Source organism: Populus alba, chromosome 2, assembly GCF_005239225.2.
Source record: "Populus alba chromosome 2, ASM523922v2, whole genome shotgun sequence".
Classification (NCBI taxonomy): Eukaryota; Viridiplantae; Streptophyta; class Magnoliopsida; order Malpighiales; family Salicaceae; genus Populus; species Populus alba.
The window spans coordinates 16,315,275-16,336,965 of NC_133285.1; the positions used below are offsets into that span (position 1 = coordinate 16,315,275).

The 21,691-nt window shown below is 30.8% G+C and overlaps 1 protein-coding gene across 1 annotated transcript; it reads left to right on the forward strand.

Annotated features, from left to right (window-relative positions):
- Nucleotides 1-9,561: 9,561 nt before the first annotated feature.
- On the forward strand, nucleotides 9,562-10,053 carry LOC118044021 (transcription factor IBH1-like). The gene has a single exon (XM_035052167.2). It carries the CDS (start codon nucleotides 9,562-9,564, stop codon nucleotides 10,051-10,053), a length of 492 nt encoding a protein of 163 aa, XP_034908058.1.
- Nucleotides 10,054-21,691: the final 11,638 nt, after the last annotated feature.

Consider the following 21,691-nt stretch of genomic DNA (forward strand, 5'->3'; position numbering starts at 1 on the left):
ACTTGGATATTGAGATGATATAGCGACTTGATTGGAATATGGAATGAGTAGATCATAATTTTCTTGTGATAGTTGTGTATTCACGTCGAATTCTTCATACATGAGATAAATGAAATAGCCATCACTTTGAGTTCATTTAAAAAACAAAACCGAGTAATTGTGAATGAGAAGTAATAGAGAATAAAATTAAGAGAAATTGGATAAGATAGGAAAACATTGCGTTATCAATTTGTGATTTTATTGGGTATTGTTTTGATACAACCCACCCACTTAGGCCTAATAAGGTTTACTTGGTCACCTTCTAACTCAAGATTTGGCTTGTAGTTAAGTTAGTGAAAAAACTGTTTTTTTTTTAAATAAAAGTTTAAGTTAACCCAGATTAACTTAAATAACTTGAGAGTCAATATATATATATATATATATATATTGTCTTTTTCCTCAATGAACTGAAAAAGTTTAATATTATATGGATATAGCTACAAAACCAAATTGCTTGAAAAATATATAATATCTTAATCCATGTCTTATAAAAGATAGGTTAAAAGTACATGAACATCCTCAAGTCATTTTTCCATGCATAAACGTGTGTGTGTGTGTGTATTACAATCAAAGAACACATCTAGACCTCAACCATTTTTAATGGACACATCCTAAATTCTAAACCTTAGGGTTTATAGTTCTCCATACACCAAACATTAGAAAAATGAACTTTCAGGTATTGCCATAATTTTTTTCAACGGGATCAATCGAATTTATTTTTAAAAACTGTTTTTCATAGATTATAAAAGATGAACCTTGTGATGGATTAATCATAAATTTTTTTATAATCTATGATATAAAACTACAAGTGAAATTTATTGAAATAATAATATGAAAGGGAAGAGAAAGAGAAGTAAGGGGAAAAAAACACAATAGCAAAAAAGTAGAGGAATTAATTCACTTGCACAATGTAAAAGGCCTTTTAATTGTGATAACAGAAGAAGAGGAAACAACGTACCTGTTCTGTTAGAGGCGTTGGAGATGATGGCAAAGCTCGGGCTGGAACGACTGTTGGTGACTTTCGCCCTTTCCTTCTGTTTTCCCGGAAACGAGAACGAAGATGCTGGCTTCTGTGGGTCCTGATTTTTGGGTCGTTTTTTGCAGGGATGAAGGCAACGGCAGAGCTGATTCCTCTCTATGTAAATTTTGTATGCTCTGTTTTACTCTGGCTTTTTTTACTCGGTCTTTGCTCTGTTTTTGGGTTGATTTTCCTCTCTCTGGTGGCTGTCAATTATTGGGTATTTATAGGGACCAATCCTCCTCTCCCTCTCCCTCAGCCTCACGTCTCTCCTCTTGATAAGCACGGCTGAGGGAGACGGTTTCTATTAGGACTCGGACGTGAAGTGTTAATCCTTATCTCGCCAGGTTGTGATTATCATGAAGATAAATACTGCTTTTCTGTGTTTTGAAAGGACTAGGATGCTGGTGTTTCACACTTTCGTTTCCTTCTTTGCAGGCGGGCATTCGGTGCTTTGGAGATGAAGATGACGGACAACACCTGATTGAAACGGTGCTGTTTTGGGGCTGAGAATAGTTATTTCCAATCTAGTCCTTGAAGTTTCTAAATCCTTGCATTCAAACCCTTAGTCTTTTAATTTTCAAGATTTACCCTTCTTAAAATTAATTTAAAAATAAGTGGGTCAAAATTGGGTTACAACAAGGATCAAAGTACAACTCATACGCATTGAGATTTGGAGCTCTCCTACTATTGTTGTTCAGTTGAAGAGGAAATAGATGGCAACCCCTAATATACATATATAAATAAGTTTATCTAATGTTACGAACATCCCTCGAAAACATCTAAGGTGTATATGAAAATCTTGAGAAGAATGGAAATGGAGTACTATATGGATGAATCAAAAGCTAATAAAGCCTTGCAAGAAGTAAACGAAGGAATATAAGCTACAAATACAAATGGGCACATGATGGCTATACAAATGTAAAGAGTTGAGTACGTTTAGATGATTATGAGGAAAGATTGCATAAACTTTGTCAGAAAATATCATAAATGCTAGGTGTATAGTGATAAGATCAATGCACTTCCAACACTTTTATTCAACATATTATCGCCCTGAATATTCATAAAGTGGAGAATAGATGTGATTGAGTCAGTTAACCTGAAAGCTAGTAATGAACATTGATTTATCCTTGTGGTAATTGATTACTTCATAAAATAGGTATAAGCCTGTTTTTATGCCCATATAACTCAGAAGGTGGTCAAATAATTCATTGAGAAAGACTTAATTTGAAGATATGGTTTATTTGAGAAAATAATGACTGACAATGCCCAAAACTTTAATGGAAAGATCATATAATTGTGTACTAAGTGGAGGATCAAACACTCTAATTTGTTTCTCTAAAGATCAAAGATGAATGATGTTATAAAAGCTGCTAATAAGAACATAAATAAGATTGTCCATAAAATGGTAGTTACCTATAAAGACTGGTATAAATGATTTTCTTATGCTCTCCATCCACACTAAATAGCTATAAGGACATTAATTGGGGCTACACATTATTCATTTGTTTATGAGAATGAGGCAATGATGCTTTTAAAAGTAGAAATTCTCTCTTTAAGGGTCCTTATAGAATCTAAGCTTAAAGAGGCTGATGGGTTAGGATACAATATGAGCAACTAAACATGATCAATGAAAAGAGATTGACAACAATTTTGCATGATCAGTTGTATCAAAAAACAATGGTTAAAATATATGATAATAAAATCCATTTAAGAAAGTTCAAGGAAGGAGACCTCGTGTTAATAAAAACTCTATCGCTACCTAGAAAAAACCATAGTAAATGAGCATCAAATTATAAGGATTTGTATGTAGTAACGAAGACATTTATTGGAAGAGAATTATTATTGATAAGAATGGATTGAGAGGATTTGATTAGGCCTATAAACTCTGATTCTGTAAAGAAATACTACGTATGATATATAAATTCTCATCATGTCAATAAAATAAAGGGCTGGCCAAGAAATTCTCTTTGCATATTCTTCATTTCCTTCACTTAGATATAGACACTTGTCGATACCAAAGAACCCATAAAGATGCATTTGCAACCTTGCAGGATCTCATAGGCTCACGTCATCTCTTTGCATAAATCATTTCTAATTCATTTATATATAAATTTGGTTTCAATGAAATCCCTTTCCCCAATAGAATTTTAAAAAATTAAACTTGATTTTGATTTTAGAAATGATTCGATGATTGTTTAAAATAATTTTTTGACATCATGTTTATAGAAAGACAAATGAGTTAATGAATCAAACAACTCTTTTATTAAGGTGACCAAAATCTAAACTAGAATATATGAATTGAAAAACAAACAGTCACCTTCATACCATGTCTTTTAAGCCATATTTTAGTTGTATGTATAATAGCATGTAGTGGATTCATTGGTCATAAATTCATGAAATGCAGTTCCTTGCAAGTCCAAGCCATTATATTGGATGAGACCAAAGTTTATTGGTTTTAACTACTCGCACTTGAAATGAGAATAAATCATTTTTGCTATCTTTTTCACATTATAAAAGATATGATTTTATTGTTGGAGAAAGAATAAAAGAGTGAGGACCAAAATTAAAATAAAAAAATATGAGGCCTTGGTTTTTCTTAAAAAGAATGCACATCGTAGAGAGCGAAGGAAAAAATAGAGAAATAAGGAGAGAACATAAAAAGAAAATAGGAGGGAAGAAAACGCAGAGAGTTGAACCCAACTTTGTCTTCATCCTAGAACTCAAGCATAATAGGCAAACAAAAAACAGAGAAGTGGAGAAAACAAAGGCAAGGAATATTGAGTAGTCATTGCGCGGTGGCCATCCCTTTTCGCTTGTTCATCTCCAAAACAATCTCCAAACAAGGTAAGTTTTCATCTCCCTTTCATTCTTTTTTAATCTTATTTGCATTTAGCACTGTTCGAAGGTAATTAATTACCTTTGCACTATGCCATGCACGCGTGAACAAGTTCACGCGTGCTTTTTCCATCTGGGCCAGTGACCGGGCTGGCTGTGTCTCGCCCAGCCAAAAAAAAAGTTGGCTAGGTCTTGGCTTTAGGCCTAGCTGGCCCAAATTGTGTTTGCTAAGGGTGTGTTTGGCAAAACACATCCTTATGCCTTGGTTATTATTTTTATGCTCATTCTATTTTTATATTTGGCCAAACGAGCCCCTTTTCAATATAAAAAAATTCAAAAAATATTTGAGGATCTTCGTTGATTTATTTGTGGGTCCCTCACATTTTGTTTTATTTTTTTTCTTCGTGTTTTGTATATTTTTTAGTCATATGCTCAATTTGTTGACTCGTACTGTTAAACACAAAATTTATTATGCAATGTCTCTATTATTTCCATCTAATAAGGGTAAATGATAATAAAGGTTAAACAGGAAAAAAATGGCACAGACAATTTCTTCTTCAAATTCATTTTTTGCAAAATTATTTTTTGACGCTAGAGTAAAAAATATCATATGTTTTGGATTTGTGCGATATTTACCAATGCCAGAGTTGAAAATATTTGTAGGAATCGTTAACTTACGCTAGAGTCAGCAACATGAAAAAGGAAGAAAAAAATTAAAAGCAGAACAAATTATTAGCAATTTTAGACAAAACTAGCAATGCAACCTGCATCAGATAGGACGCTTAAAGGGTGATTATCTTTCCTTTTACGTAACCGATCCCGTACCATAGAATCTCTATTGACCATTTAAGGTTGCTAGTGATCATAATACTGGCGGTGACTCCTTGAACTAGACATTTTCCCCTAAAAGAACAATATGTCAGATATTTATTCTTTTTCCATGAGATTAAATTTTTAATTAGTCACTGCGATGTCCGGGTGTGACAAGACTCACTGTTCTTGGTGTCAATGTATTTCATTTGACGAGGAGAGTTTCATTTAGGTCTTTCCCCTTTTTTCTTGCTTAAAAAAGTAGATCAGGCTTTAGATATATTTTTTTTCCTTTGAGATTGAATTTTTATTTTTTCTAATAGATTAAATACTACTTTAATATTAGAAATGATATTTTTAAGGTTCCTAGAATGTTTCTTAGGAGTTTTTGGCTGAAAACAATAGGTGAAAATGAGTTTTTAACCCTTATAAGCTGGGTTTTCATATTTTGAGCACCTATAGTTGTAAGAATATGGAAAAAGCAAGCAATGCATGCTTGCTTGTTTTGTTTTTTTTTTTTTTTTTAAGTTTTATAGATAGGTGCGACAGACAATATGTCACCAGTCCCATAAAAAAACAAAAAATAATAAAGCCCCAATGTGTGGACTTCCCAAGTCCAAACACTTGGGGCATTTTCAAAAGCCCAATCGTGTTAGGCCAAAAGACTCTCAGATGACCTTTTTTGCTAAATTTTTTTTTTTTCTAATTTCATCATATTTTTATTTTGTGTTTCATTTCTAAAAACTATTTTTATTATTGATTTTTCTCCCTAGCTTTTTTTCCAATTACATATTTAAATATATACATTTTTTTCTTTCTATGAGATTATTGTTATCTTAAATAGAAGTCGCATTATTGGGTTAGTGCTCTCTTTTACAAGTATATTGTTTTTTTAAATTATTTTTTAAAACTCAGTGAAGTCAATGACCCAGTTTGATAGCTTAAGTTTATGCTTGATTTTACATGCAAATATTTTTTTTAATCATGTAATTAAATAAAAATAATTTAATAAATAATTATAAAACTCGGTGAAGTCCATAAACTAGTTCGTGGATTTGGCCAGTTATATCTCGAAACCCAGGTTGACCTAGATTGATCCAATATTTCATCATCTTAATACTAAAAACAAATAATGTCATATTCAAATCTTTATTTAAATCGTGACCACGTTTCTACCAGTCGTCTATATTGATTTTGGACCCGTCAGGTTAATTGTTTCACATAAGGAGCGCTCCTAAATGATTTAATTTAAAACCTAGTCCAAGCAATTAGTTAGGTATTGAGATTTCAAGATGGACCTGCTAGTTATTAAAAAAATCTTTATGAATTGAACATTTTTTAATGCTAAAAATATTAGTGCGGCCCATGGCATTAAGTGGACCATCTATCTAGTTATAGAAAACACTAAATGGTGTGGTGTTTTTACTATACATGCACTATTCACTTGTCACATTTTACTATAGACTCATTGTTCAATTTTTGTTAATTTTTTAAATTTTGATCCTAATTTTTTTTTTTTGCATGATTGTATCCTTTTTGGACCAAATTAAAGGATAATTGAGTCAAATTTGTTGACCAAAGATAAAATCAAAAGATGGGGAATCAAAGTGGAAAAAGCGCCACAAATGGATGATCGATGTTTTCAAAGCTCTTGTAAGAAATTCACTTTAGTCCTCAAAGTTCATATATTATACCTATATGGTCCCTCAAAATTTTTTTCAATTTAATTTTGGTACACAAATTTATTTTTGTTATTTCTTAATCTATGGTTTGAGAGAGAAGAGAGAGATATCACTGGATTACGACGATAAAAAGAGAAATATATTGTTGATAATGATTTTGACTACTAAAATAATCAAATCTTTATATCAAATAATTTCAGTTGATAAGATGAATTCAACTTAGTTGTTTTTTTTACCTTGAAAGTGCCTAAAACCACATTTTACTTGGGGAAGATTTTTTTTTTTTTTAGTTTCAGGTTGATTTCAGGTTTTATAGTCCATGAATATATTTATCAAGGTTTCTATGGTGTTTTCTAGGTGTTTTAGGTTAGAAATGAGTTCATAATGAGTTTTTAGTTAAAAAAAAGTTCAGTCCTGATTTTTCGACCATCATAGTAGCCAGAATTTGTGCAAATTCAGTTGAAGCGTTGTTTGACTTTGTTTTCTTTTTTAAAAAAAAAAAATTAGGACGGAGAACATGTCATTTGCCCCAATTATATTTTATGTGTTTTTTTAAATAATGTTTTTAATTTATATTTAAATTAATACCCCTTCTCTTTAAATTTTTTTAATTTTGTTTTTTTTTAAATAGTGGTTGTATTTTAAGTATTTTGTTTTCATTTAATTTTAAAGACATTTTCTAATTGATCTATAATTTTCTTATGTTTTATTAATTGAAATTTATTTTAAAAATAAAAAAAATATTATTTTTGGATAATATAAGTGCAACCTTGTGAGATAGTTTTTTCCTTTTATTTTATTCATTCAATTTTATATATTTCTATTTCTAATATTATTTGATTAAATAAAAAATAATTTTAACACACAGAGCCATTGGACACACTAGAATAAATAAACCATATTATAAAATTAAATATCTTGTTTTACATCCACCTCTTAACTTTTTTAAATACATATTTGGTTATTATTATTTACTTTTTTTTTATGTTGACACGGATTATTCTCAATTAATTATTTAATTAGATATTTGTATGAGTTTTTAATTTAAACTTGGTATTTCTTACGTAAAAAAAACATGTTAAAAAAGAGAGAGAGAGTTTAAATATTCTATTCAAACCTATGGAAATCAAAGTAACACGAGGTAGAAAAAGAAAACATTAAAAAATTCTTGACAAAGAAAATGATATTTGGAGAAATTATAAAAGGAGACTCAAGTATCCAATTGATCACTCCTTTCTATCACGGTGATCACTAATTAGAAAGAAACACGGAAATGTTATTTCAAAGAATAAAACATAATGGATGTTACTCCATATTTTATTTTAACATACATGTTTCTTTTTTGAATAAAAATAAATCATATGTTCTATTTGGACTAATTATTTATATAATTTGGTTTAATTTTATTAGAAAAAAATATAAAAATGTTTATTGAACTTTACTTAATAACTGGATATTTAAAATTACAATAATTTTTTTAAAAAAATAATTGAGAAATTCAATTTAGTACTTCTAAACCAATAATTACTTTGAAAAGGTGTTCTTATTGAGTTGTAGATACGAGTTTTTATTTTTAAAATGTTCTAAATAAATAATGTTGATTTATATATAAATGAATTCGAATATATCTTTTATCATTAATAAAACAAATAAGTAATCAAGGATTAGATAGGCGAAAAAGGTTCTCATTAGACAAGTGGGTAACTGAACCATGTGCGATCATGTGGTGGTTGGCCCCTTGTGGGTCCACTAACCCACTTCTCCAACCCTATCCCTCCTTGACAGGGAATTTTTCTACTCTTTTTCCTTAAAAATAATTAATAATAATAATTTAAAAAAAAAAAAAAACAGCTAGGTAGCTAGGTAGCTAGGTTGCTTGCCTGCTTTCTTTCTTTAGTATTGCATTCATGGCGCGTGCACCTCAACTTTTGTTTCTTACAGGCGCAAAAACAAGGCCTGTCTTCCTCTCGGTTCAACACAGTGGGGGCTCCTTGCTGAATTTCGTTTCCAGTAATAAAGCAACAGCCGCAGCATAATCTTTACATGGCTTTTAGCACACAGTGGAGATGGCGTGAAGCCCACGCTCCTTTATGGAAATGGACATATGGCACACTTCTATCATGAACAAAGATAAACATGCTTAAGGAAATTCCTTAGCTTAGCTGATATATATGTTTTGGTTCGTGTATTTCCATGAAGGTTCAAATCATAGGTAAAGTTAGTGTTTGGAGGGAGGGAAAAAAAAAAGAAAACAAAGATAGCGAGACAGAGAAGCCATGTTTATTTGTATTTTATATCCTGAATTTGTATATTTGAATGTATAGAAATAGATTTATTTTTTATTTATACCAAACAATTTATGTCTATTTTTTTGTGTTATTTCTATTCGGAAACATGAACTAAATATGATTTCAGGGAACGATAAAAAAAAAAATATTCTATATTGTTTGTTTTTGCGTTTAAAACTTGTATTTAAACGCATTTTAAAAATATATTTGGTTTGAAAAGACATCAAATTAATATTCTTTTAATGATTTTAATCTATTGATATCAAAAATTAAAAAATATATTTTGATATATATTTTTAAAATAAAAAAAATATTTTTAAAAAGAATAATGTAATACAAGGAAAAAGTTATCGGAAGAGTATGTTGTCAAGAGCTAGAAGAAAATAATTAATAAAAACAAAAACCCTTTAGGTTGGGAAAACATAAAGGCTAAAATTCTCTCTAGCCGTCCAAATTCAATCCCTTCCACTCCTCATCTAATATTCCTTCCCTATTAGCTTTATCTCTCTCTCCATCAATCTCATAATTAGCTCTCCATATCCATGGAGGAAAACCTCCTCTCTCTTTCTTAGGCTTTTTAGAACATTAAGAGCAGATTTGTGTGTGTTAGGGATGGAAATTTGGCTTTTGTCCTAGCAAGCAAGAGGCCCCCTTTGTGTCAGAAGAAAATCCTAACTTCCAATCTCAAATGCTCATTTGTCCCTCTTTCATCTCCCCCATAAAGTGACTTGTGTCAGAGCTAGTTAGTTAGTACTAGGATTTTACTTATGATTCATGCTATACTACTCCTACTGCTATAGTTTCGAAACAAATTCCCTCTACAAAACCCTAATATTCACTTCACTGCTTTCTCTCTCTTATCTTTTCGTGGAACTTGCAAGCAACCATGGCTTCAAAGCATGTAATAGCTACAAGACACACCAAGTCCATCAAGAACAGGTTTGCCAGTAGATTTCTCAGATCCCTTTTGAGAATGAAAAGGAGTGATAGATTTGGTGGTTCCCGATCAAATGAAGGAGTCAGGAAAAGGAGCACTCATAGAATAAAGATGGCTGCTTACGCGTCGATGGCTCGTGCAGTTGGTCCAAGCAGAACTTGGAGCCGAGCCCTTCTTTTCAAGCTTAGAAACCGAGCCAGAATCCAGGGAGTCTTGAGGAAGAGATGCCTGGTTTCAAAGAAGAATAAGAAGAAGAGGGTTGTGAGAAATAAGGTGATAATCTCAAGGGAACCAAGTCGTACTGATACTCTTCGAAAGCTTGTTCCTGGAGGAGATTCCATGGATATTTGCTGTTTGTTGGAAGAAACTGCTCATTACATAAAATGCCTTGCCACTCAGGTTAAGGTGATGCAAAGTATAGCCGATCAATCACTACTCTAAGTGATGATCAGATGAAGAATTGCATGCATGGTGATTAATATTTTTATTGTTCTTATATACATCAAGATTAAGTAAATATAAAGAATAAAACTACCATGTCATGTATGCACAAGGAAAGGGTCCAGTTGCTCAGTTTGTAAAAAAGGTAATTTTTCTAGATCTCATGAATATCACAAACATATATAAACATATGAAGATCATTAATATTTATCTGCATCTTGAGGAAAATTGCATGTCAGATCAGGGAATTATCACTCATACCAAATGGTTTTTGTTTGTTGTTCATAACTATGTTTCTTTATATAATTTCCTCTCTTCCTCTCTACAATCACTCACAAGCACACACTGCATCTTCACTTCTTTTGATTTCTGTAATAACCTTCTACGGCTTGCGCATCAATGATTATATATATATATATATATATATATATATATATATATATATATAGGTTGATTCCATATAATGTTGCAGGTGGGAACATAATAAGGGTAACCCTGGATATGGGATTAACTTACCAATTCACACCTTCCATTAGAGGATCTGATGAGTGAAAGTTTTAATTCTAGAAGGGTTTTTTTTTTTTTTTAAAAAAAAAAAGGCCAAAGATAACAATACAAATTCCTAAGTGGAAATATGTTTAAAGAGAGTGATTAGGTAATTACAAGAATTCATGGTGGACACAATTTTTTTCCTTTTTGTGTACACATTTTCAACTACAAAAAAATGTTTTCACAAATGCTGATGGACAAATAACAACTATATTTCAATATAAAATAGGTTATTTTATTGTAGTTAGGTGTACATTTTTTAGCCTAAGTACATGTTTAATATTGTATTCCAAGTGTTTTTTATTTAAAAATATATATATAAATAATTTTTTAATTTTTTATATATATCAAAAAAATAAATACATTTTTATAAACACTAAAAACAAAAAACCACCGCAATCGGAAAAGAGCTTTAAAAGAAAGATCACATCATGTCATGTCCACCAGATGGTTCGAACTACTGGGCCAAAACCTAGATTCTTTTATTAATGTGCGAGCAAGGAGCTTGTCCACAGTCCTTGAATTTACTAGCAAGGGATTCCTCATCATCCAAAAAGAGTAATAATCATTAAAGAAACTAAAAAGGAAACATATGGACTCATCAAGTTGTGCGTCGTCAGCGTTACAGATCTAGTCTGCAGTGTTTTCAGCTTCTAGCTCGTTTGTTTATCTTCTTGGTACATGGTAAAAAGAGATAATCGGTACAAATATAACAAGTTTTTTAATGTATAATGTTGATTAAAAGTATAGAAATTCATGTTTATTTTATATCTAAGTTTTTGTTTTATTAACTAAATATATTTTTATTTTTTTTATATTTTACTTCTACTGTTTTGAATGTTAGAGAATAATATAAATTATATTTTAGGACTTAACCTAACAGTTTAAACTATTGGGTTGAGATGGTTCTTTAACATGGTATTAGAGCTTTGATAACCAAGCGGTCACGAGTTTGAATCTTATTATCCCTATTTATTTGATAAGAATTAAGTATAAGGTAATGTGGATCTATGTAAATTTCAAGCTCATTGTTTTTACTTGAAGGGATATGTTAGAAAATAATATAAATTATATCATGAAATTTAACATAACAGTTTAAATTACTAAATTGAAATGATTCTTCGACATTGGAACACTAACCAAACACAGTAATTAAAAAGTGAGACGGGGAGATGGGATTTAAAGATGGAAGGGGAGACTTCTTCTCAAAGAACAAAATAAATTTCTAGCTTGTAAATTACTTGGAATATAACCAGAGAATTATACAAGAAAGAGGGTTGAGGTTTTAACCACTTTCCAACTGTTTTGGTTGTACCAGTTCTCAAAATTTCATTTATTAGATAGATAAGGAGCTTCTTTCATCGGTTATGAAGATTTAAACTCCATGCCAACCACCAATCATGCACTAGGAATATATCATTCTTATGATTAATCTTCGTATGCCGACATGGATTTTATTGCTATATTTTCTAGATATATACCGTCCATTATTAAAATGTAAAAAAACATGCACGACATGCAGCTAGCTATAGCTAGGATTGTGAGGTTTGTCATCTCGTGATCCATGTCCAAAAGTAAACTAATCTTTCTTGACGTTCTAGTTACACAAGCATTATAAACATACAAGTAATGCTAGCCAGAAGCTTAGCAACTTATATATATATAATTTTTCATAATCACTTGAGAAGACAATTTCTCATTTCCCCTTTTTATATTATATAATCAAAACAAGAAAGGTGGAAGTTCTCTTACATTAAATCGTAAGCCCTCGTCCGTGTGAAAAAAATATATCCTTCTTCTGATTATCAACATCTTGTTTGTATTAATTCCCTTGCTTACGAAGATTAAACTTGAACATCACATAAAAAGAATGTGGTCCTACAATTTGACAATGATATTTATTTATGTATGTAATTTGACATCTATTTATATAATTAACGGATGGAAAAAATAATAAATATTACTTGTTTAAATTTAATTTTTCCATGATTCATATAAAAGAATCTAATATATCTCAAGATCATTATAGTGTTATTTTTTATAATAATCATGTATATTAATCAAAAGGTAATCATTTAAAAGATGACCCCTGAAAAGTTGAATGATCGTTTACAAAAAAAAATAAAAATGATTGTGTTACAAATGAGATAAAAAAAATATAAAGAAACATAATAGGTGTCGCATGTGTACGGCATCGCTGCGAAAACATTCATTCTTATATGGTATGTATTAGGCAATTATGAGAAGATAAGAAATTCTTGTCTTTTATTAGTGGAAAAATAGAATGGAAGTCGCCATCTAGTATTTTAGTCACTAGAAACCCTAACCAGTCTCAAAAATCGGATACGAGAATTGATTGTGTAAAATGAATGTATTAGCACCCCAAAAACACCTTATCTAAGATAAGCTACATTGTTTTATAATCTGATAAAAAACTAAGGTCTTGTGCTTTCTAATTGTTGGTCAGTCTAAGGTTGAAGAAAAGTTCTTCTCGGTAAGGAGATTCTTATCTCATCGAGTAAAACCTAACCATTATAACATCAATAAAAAAACTATTTTTTAATATCGAGATTATGCCTTATATATAAGTATGTAATCCTTCATATTAAAAGAAAAAAATGATTTTTAAATTTTTTTTGAAATATTGGCCTAGTCCTCATGACTTACAAACTGATTATTAAAGTTGATAATGCATGCTAAAACATGTTTTTTTTTTTTTAATTTTGTTTGTATGAAAATACGATGTGATTTTTTTTTTGTTTGAGAGGCTTGTCCTTATGCATGAAAACAAAAAAAAATTTTTTTATATTTTTTAATGTTTTGATTAAAATCGGGTATTTTAATATTAAATTTGTATATTTACGGTATAGAAAATACAAATCAATATTGATCAAAAATGTAGTAAAAATATTTACAGAAAATCATAAATTTTTTGAAATAATTTTTTAAGAAAAATTTCAGTTGGGCAAATCACGGCCCATATGGCTGGGCTGGACCCAGTTAGCCCAACCTAGTCACTGGCCCAAGCTAGTGACCCAACTAAGCCATGCACTCATAAAATTTTACGTGTGCATGGAACAGTGCATAGGTAATTAAATTATCTTCGCACTGTTCATGCTCGTTTTTGCAAATAGCAAAAACGAGCCCCTGGTTACTAATAAAGTGCAAAATGATGATTCTTTAGCTTTCTTGAATGGACCTGTATCATTTTTAGTTTTTGGAGAGATAAAGACGATGGTGGTGCTAACCTCCTTTGTTATCTGTGTCCTCTGCTTCGCCGTTCAGTTTGTTTATGTTCATTTGCTCTTCTGTTCCTATCTCTTTATTCGGTCGTTCTTTGCGTTTCCTTCTATGTTATCTCCTCTCCTTTCTCTTCTCTCCCTTATGCTTTCTCATTGTTCTCACTCTCTCTTTTTTTTCTCTCTTACGCTCTCCCTCCCTACCTTTTTTTTTTTTTTCTCTTTTCTTTTCCCCCTCCTATTCTCTGTGTTTCCCTTTCCTATTCCCTCTCTGTTTTTTTCTTTCCCACTCTGTGTTTTTTTTTTTTCCAGCTCTTTTCTCCTCCCATTTTGGTCCTTTCTCTGGCTTTTAAAGGTAGAGGACGGAGGCGTTTCAGCCGCGAGATATGCCTCCTCTTGATTGTAGTTCCATTATCTTTGCTACTAACACCTCCCCCGTCTTCATTGCCAGCCGTTTGTTTGAAGAAGACAATGAATAGTTTCAAGGAAACGACGCTTTTTTTCAAATGAATATTTCTAATTTAATCCTTGGATTTTTTTTACAATTTTGTAATCAAGCTCCCTGGAAAAATTGTAATTGGATCCCTTGATTTTAGTTCCTTTTTTAGTTTGGTCCTTGGTTTCGGATTGTTTCAATCAAGTCCCTAATTGGCCATCAAACTTCAATAATTATGCAATTAAGCCCCTGATTTGACCGAATCAACTCTTTAAAATTATAATTGAACCCCAGAACTTTAATTTCTTTCAATAAAAGCCTTAATTGACTTTAAAATTAATTTTTCTTGCAATCAAACCCCCCATAAATTCAATTAAACCTTAGCTAAAATTTAACTGAGTCCATAAACATTTGATTTTGGACTTTCTTCCTCAAGTTGAATTTTCCTTGTCAACAGGGCTCTCACCCGTTAAAAATATACTGTCAAATTTCAATTCTTGTATATTTGAACCTCCTCAATCAATTTCTAGCCATTTTATGGGCGTTCCAACATCCTTTTCTCGAATATTATTTTTTGGATTCCTTCTGAATATTTTTTTTATATGTATTTTTTGTATTTTTTTATTTTTTATGTGGAAACCCAAAAATGGATAACAATAATAGAAAGAGCAATCAAATTAGTTATATGTATTTTTTTTCACATATGAATACCGTCTTCACTATGAATGAGATCATTACCAAAATAGTTGAAATTAGATTCACTATATTTTAGTCAAACAGATAGTTTATGCAATATCAAAGAGAAATTGGAATCCTAGTCCAACTACAACTTGTTAAAAACACTTATTATTTCTTATGAGTCAAACACTTCGTATGATATTGAAACAAAAGGAGATTCTATGCCTGAGTCTGAAATCTACCTTTCACTAATGAAGTCTATTGACAAATCAGTAAATCTAGAGTCTAAGGGATGTACTAGGATACTCCCCACCACTATAAGAGTTTTTCCCATAATTGTCAACTACTGGAACAATGGAATAACATATGATCCAAAATCTCCTGTTGTACTATACAAAATGGACATTTAGGTTGCTCTACTAGTAATAATCAGCGTCCAATAAGAAAGTCACTTGTAGAAAATTAATTTTGGACCACCAGCCACATAAATGTCTATATTTTGGGTGGAGCCATTTTAAACCATTCATTAGATTTGAAATGTCTATAACCTTCAAAAACAATCATGTCAATAAAAGAACTATACAATTTGATCGAGTAGTTGTTACCCTTGTCTAAGCTCTAAATCTTTTGATCCAGTTTATTATGTGAAATGTGCAATCCTTCTATAATAACATGTAAATGTTTTGCATGTTCCTACTAAAAAATGAATAATTCTTGGCGCTAATAAAGCTTCCATGTCCATATCCCAATTAACCACAAGCCCATATCGCTTACCTTTCCTCTTTCTTTGCTAGTTAACTTGTACAGACACAAGAATTGTAATTTTAAAAGCATATCTTTCACCAAAAATTTCTCATAAAAGGATGTAGTCTTACCATCTTCCACCTTGAACCTAACACGATTTGTAATTGCATATGATATTGTTTCCCCTTGTTTAATTACTCATATTATTCCTCTCCATATTTCCAAGAGGTTATTATCAAAGATGGCAATCCAGTAGAGATCCTTTTAGGATTACATCTTATAAGCATCACAAGGTAAGTGAAAGGCAATAAGTCATTCTACAATAAATTGACTCAAATCATTATAGTATTAGTTCCCATTCCAAAATGATTTGTTAGGCTTATATGTATTTATATGGCTTTCTCCTTTAATTTTATCTACATGGTCATTAGGTCTTTAGCTTATCACTAAGGCATCGATAAGAAGTCTCGTTTATGTGAGGCTAGATAGCAAGTTCTTTTCAATAATAATTTAAGGATAAGCTAGGGCAAGAAAACTATTTCTTCAATTTTCCTATTCTGGAATTCTTAAATTTTGACAAACATCTAAATAGCAAGTTGCACATGATCATTTCCCCTTATATTTTGTAATAGGAGAATGACTAGATTTTATCGCATGACGTGCATGATTTGCTATAGCTAGTTAGGGATTTATAAGAAGAATTTCTTATGATGCACATTCATAAAAATATCTCTTTCATTTGTTTTTCTCTCTTATATTATAAATATTAATAATTATAACTTTAATTTCTTAAAAGTTCTTGATTTAAAAAGGGTTCAAATTTATGCTATCTAAAGTGAATGCTAATTATAATTAAAGAACAAGTTGTAGATGTAGACTAATGGTAAGCAGATTGATATTGATGTGTCCTTGAGTAAAGTTTCTAGCTATGATAAAAGTGTCTTAATAATTAGGTTTTATTCCTTGCATAAACTATAACTAAATCTGATCAGTCTTTCATTGTGGATTGCACTGTGCAAATCCATAGTAAACGGTGAATGCCTTTTAGTTATAGGTTTTTTTTTCTTTTTTTTTCTTTTTAATTAATCCTTTTCTTTAATTTAATTTGTTAATATTAATTTTTTTATTATTTAGTTATCATACTCTCATGACATAGATCTCAGGTTTGACGGGTTAACCTGGTTTGGAGAGTTAACCCAATTGATTCAATTTTTTTTTTTTTTCTTATTTAGTTTTTTTCTTCTAATTAAACTTCATGATTTGTTTTGTTTACTTTTCATTAGATTATCATGATCTTAAGAGGGGATTTAACTGTACCCCTCCTTATAAATCACTATTCATTAGAATAATGCTTTGCTTTGTTTTTTTCCTTTTTAATTAATATTTTTTTTATTAAATTTATTTTTTTTAATATTAAATTTTTTTTCTTTTATTTTATCACACTTTCATAACGCGGCCTTGCAGCCAAATCCACATCTAAGGCTCATTGGGTCTGGCGTTGCAGCCAGACCCATTTAAACTTGAGTTATGCAAGTTTAATATTATTATTTGTATTGTAAATATTATTATTTTTATTATAATGAATATTATGAATATAATAATTAATAAATTTGAAAACAATTATTATTAGTTATTAGTTTTTTTAAAAAACTTTTTTCTTTTTTTTCTTTTTAATTAATCTTTTGCTTATTTAATTTAGTTCGTAAATATTTAAAAAAAAAATCTATTTAGTTATCACACTCTCATGAGACGGATCTCAGTTTGATGGGTTCACCTGATTTGGCTAATTAACCCAATTGATTCAAATTTTTTTTCTTTTTCTTAATTAGTTTTTTTCTTCTAATTTTTCTTTTAATATTGATTTAATTGAGAATTAAACTTCATGATTTGTTTTGTTTATTCTTCATTAGATTATTGTGATCTCATGAGGATATTTTACTGTACTCCTCCTCACTTTTTTTTTTTTTTTTTTAATTAATCTTTTTTTTTTAATTTCATTCTTTAATATTAATTTTTTTTTCTATTTAGTTATCACACTTTCATGACACTACCTTACAGTCAAACCAACATCCAAGGCTCTTGGGTCTGATGTTGCAGCCAAACTCAAGGCTCTTAGACTGATGTTGCAGTCAGACGCACGTATACTTGGGTCAAATAAGTTTAATATTATTATTAATATTAAAAATATTATTATTTGTATTATAAATATTATTATTTTTATTATAATGAATATTCTAAGTAGTGTTTGGGCTGGATTGCAGGACAGATTCTAACTTCTCTTTTATGGCCAAACTTTGAATTTGAAAATGGTAGATTTGGGTCTTCCATTATTCATGAACATTTTTAGGTCTATTTCTTATCTTTCTAGCCATATAAACCAAACTTGAAATCCAAGATCTATAGCTGTAGATGTGACCCAATGACTGAACAGTGTTTCAATTTGAATTGAATCGGCATCTCTTTTCTAAGCTTAGCCTTTTATTTGTCTTTTCATTTTCAATAGTTAATCACATCAATCAATCCTTTAAATTGTGAGATATGCCTACATTTAAAATGAGCATTTACCATAAATTAAAGTTATCTTATATTATCAAACTTGTTATTATAAAACATGCTCTAGTTAAGGAGTTATTGATACTTCATGTATGCAAAATATGATATAAAACCTTGTTAAAAATGCACTTTTAAGTACTAATCACTATGACTAGCCCTACATGCACCATATTGAATTTCAAGACCATTGGGTGGAAAATAGTCATCATATAGGATACAAGAGTCCGAGTTGTTACAATTGACAAAAGGGGACCGACTTGAATTGAAAGCCAAAAAGTTTTTATAAAAAGCTTAAACTTAAGCAAGGTTATACAAGGATCCCCTTGTTGGCATGATGACAACATCAGGTCCTTAAAATCCATGAATAAATTACCATTACCACCCTATGAAGGGTGGGTCCATATTGAATCTGTATTTTCCTCATTAATAGCATCATCATTTGCGCATGATTGCATAATTTTTATTTAGCAGATTGAAATATAGGTTCCTTATTGAAATGCACCTATAACACTTAACTGTGTAAAAGACTAATGGAAAACAAAGAAAGAGCCCAATTGGAAGCCCAACACTGAAAAGAGTTAAAAGGTCTTAAAGAAGAAGTCACGAGACTTGCTAGTCTACTTGAACATACCTTGGGATTTAAATTCAGGAAACAAAATTTATAGCTCAGCTTAAACCTTTGCTCGCAAATCCACATAATCTAGGGACAAATGAGGTGTCATTTGAATCTCAACAGGCTATGTATTTTTAATTTGTTCAACCAGCATATCCCATAAAATGTCATTTACCAATGACTTTACAATGAAGGAATCTCAAAAGAACAAGATGGTAAGAGAAAATGATATGGACAAATTGGCTGCCCTAGAGCAAAGGATAAGGGCATTTGAGGGAACTAGCTTACATGACCATATAAAGGCTGATGAGATGTGTTTAGTGTCCAACGTGATCATTCACAAAAATTTAAAGTGCCTGAATTCATCAAATACATAGAAACTTAATGCCCTATAACTCATCTCAAGGCATAATGCAACAAAATGGTTGAGGTGATCTATAATGAGAAATTGTTGATTCGCTTCTTTCAAGACAGTTTGAGTGACGCTTCCCTCACTTGGTATATATGGTTGGACAATACCAGGGTAAAAACATGAAAGGACTTAGTTGATGCCTTCATTAAGCAGTATAAGTTCAATATGAATGTGGGCCCTGATAGGTCAAGCTTACAAGCTATGGAAAAGGACAATAAGGAGTCTATGAGATAATACACCTAAAGGTGGCGTGAGACAGTTGCATAGGTTAATCCTTCTTTGTTGGGAAAAAAAAAAAAAAGATGATCAATTTGTTTTCCAACACTTTCAAAGCCTTGTACTTTAAATATCTAGTTGGAAGCTCTACACACTATTTTTTTTTGACCTGGTTGCTATAATTGAGATATTTGAACATGTCATCCAATTAGGAAAGATTGTTGACTCGACTGAGGAGAAAAGTTTCACTAGAAAAAGGAAAGAAACTGAGTTTCACAATATTGAAGGTGGTTACAAAGGTGAAAGAAAGAACTACAAAAAAAAAAACTGGAGATCAATCGTCCTAAAGATGACGCCACAGTGTTATTAGGCCAAGACTGGTTTATATGTGACCTCAACTGACTATTGAAAATGTGCTCTTGTTGAGGAATTCATAGGAGAGGGACGGTTGGAAGATTCTAGGAATTCCAATTAGTGATTGCTAAGTGTTTAGTCCTTTTATGTGTTACCTTGCCAGTAATCATAGTTCAAGATGTTAACATAAAGTCTTTGTTATTAAGCCTTTTTTTCTAAAAACTCAATGAAATAATGAGTTTGTCTTTCAATTGTATTTTTTTTTTCCTTGGATTTATAGCCAAATATCCTGAAAGAGGTTTCCTTTAATAACTCACACATACATTTTTAAAGCCTTAAGAGATCTCGTAGACGTGATTCATTTCTTTTACCAACTCCTTCATTGAGGTAACTAAACTCTAAATCAAAGTGCATGAATTGAAAATAAATTGTCACCCTCACACCATGACTCTTAAGCATGGTGTTTTTAATGTATGCATAATAGTATGTAATAGATTCATTGTTCATAGACTCACAAAATGCATGTCTTTGCAAAATCCAAACCATCACATTAGACGAGATCAAAGTTTATTGATCTTAGCTACTTGCGCTTGAAATGAAAAAAAAAATCATCTTTGTTATCCTTTTCACATTCTAAAATGAATATATCCCTTGTGATCCTTTTTTAAACCTGAATAAATTTTCTTTCATAAAAAATCCCGACTAGGATCACACCCCATATTGGGAAGAAGTGAGAATTTCAATGATAAAGAAAAAGAGGAAAAAGCCATGAGAAAGTAAAAAAGGCAAAAGAGCCTAAAAAACTCAAATGTTAGGAGGCATGCCTAAATTACAAGAAAAGGCGATGGTCAAAACACAAGTGAGTATACCCCAGGCCAAAACAATAAAAAAAAAAGGTAAATTAAAGAAGAGCGGCAAAAGAAAATATGAAAGACACAAATAGTCAAATTGCTGATAGTGATCCTCAATCTTCGAAACCTTGAAACACTCTTTAAGCCTTATGAATCATTTTCTTTCATAGCCAAAAACCACAACCTACATTATATGCCTATAAAAGTCCTTTCTAATGAAGCAAGCAAGTAACTTGGAACAATAAACAATGCTCTCAAAATACAAAGAGTACTTTTTTATAAGAGTCATGACATCAAAAACAAGCTACTCATTATTATTCATCTGATAAAATGAGTGTTCAAAAAAAGAGAAATTTTTCTCAATCAAAACCTCAAGCTTTTTCATGATGTACCTTCACCAACAGTAATATCCCCAACACAATAGAAAATCATCTTTTTTTCAAGAAAAAAAAATAACTAAGGAGTTGCAAGATTTCAAAAATAAATTGTTTTAAACTCACATGGAAATAATTTTTATTTTCAAATGCAAGATCAAGATTTCAAGATTCATTCTAGACAAATATTCCTTCACCAAACTAAAAAGGAGAGAAATGAGAGAATGGTTACTCGAAACCATTATTTGTTTGAGTCGATGACATAGCACACTTAGAGGCAATGATTAGTACAAAGGGACAACATTGTGTTTAGAAGGATAATTGATCCATTCCAGATAACCGTAAAAAGAGGGACATTTCCTACAACGAGACAAGGGGAATTTTGTTTTACAAAAAACAGCTTGATCCTTTTAACAAATGACATCGAATGTTTTTAGCAGTGAAACGAAGGAGTAATGAATGATCCTCTCAAATTATTTAACGAGATAGAAAATCTTTAGCAAGTAAATGGGTCATGATGGGCATCATGAAGGCTGAGTTGTGTAACAATTCTAGGAAATGACTTATATAGGTCAACTCGAGTAGGCTATAAGCCAAATGACTGAGATGACCCAAATCA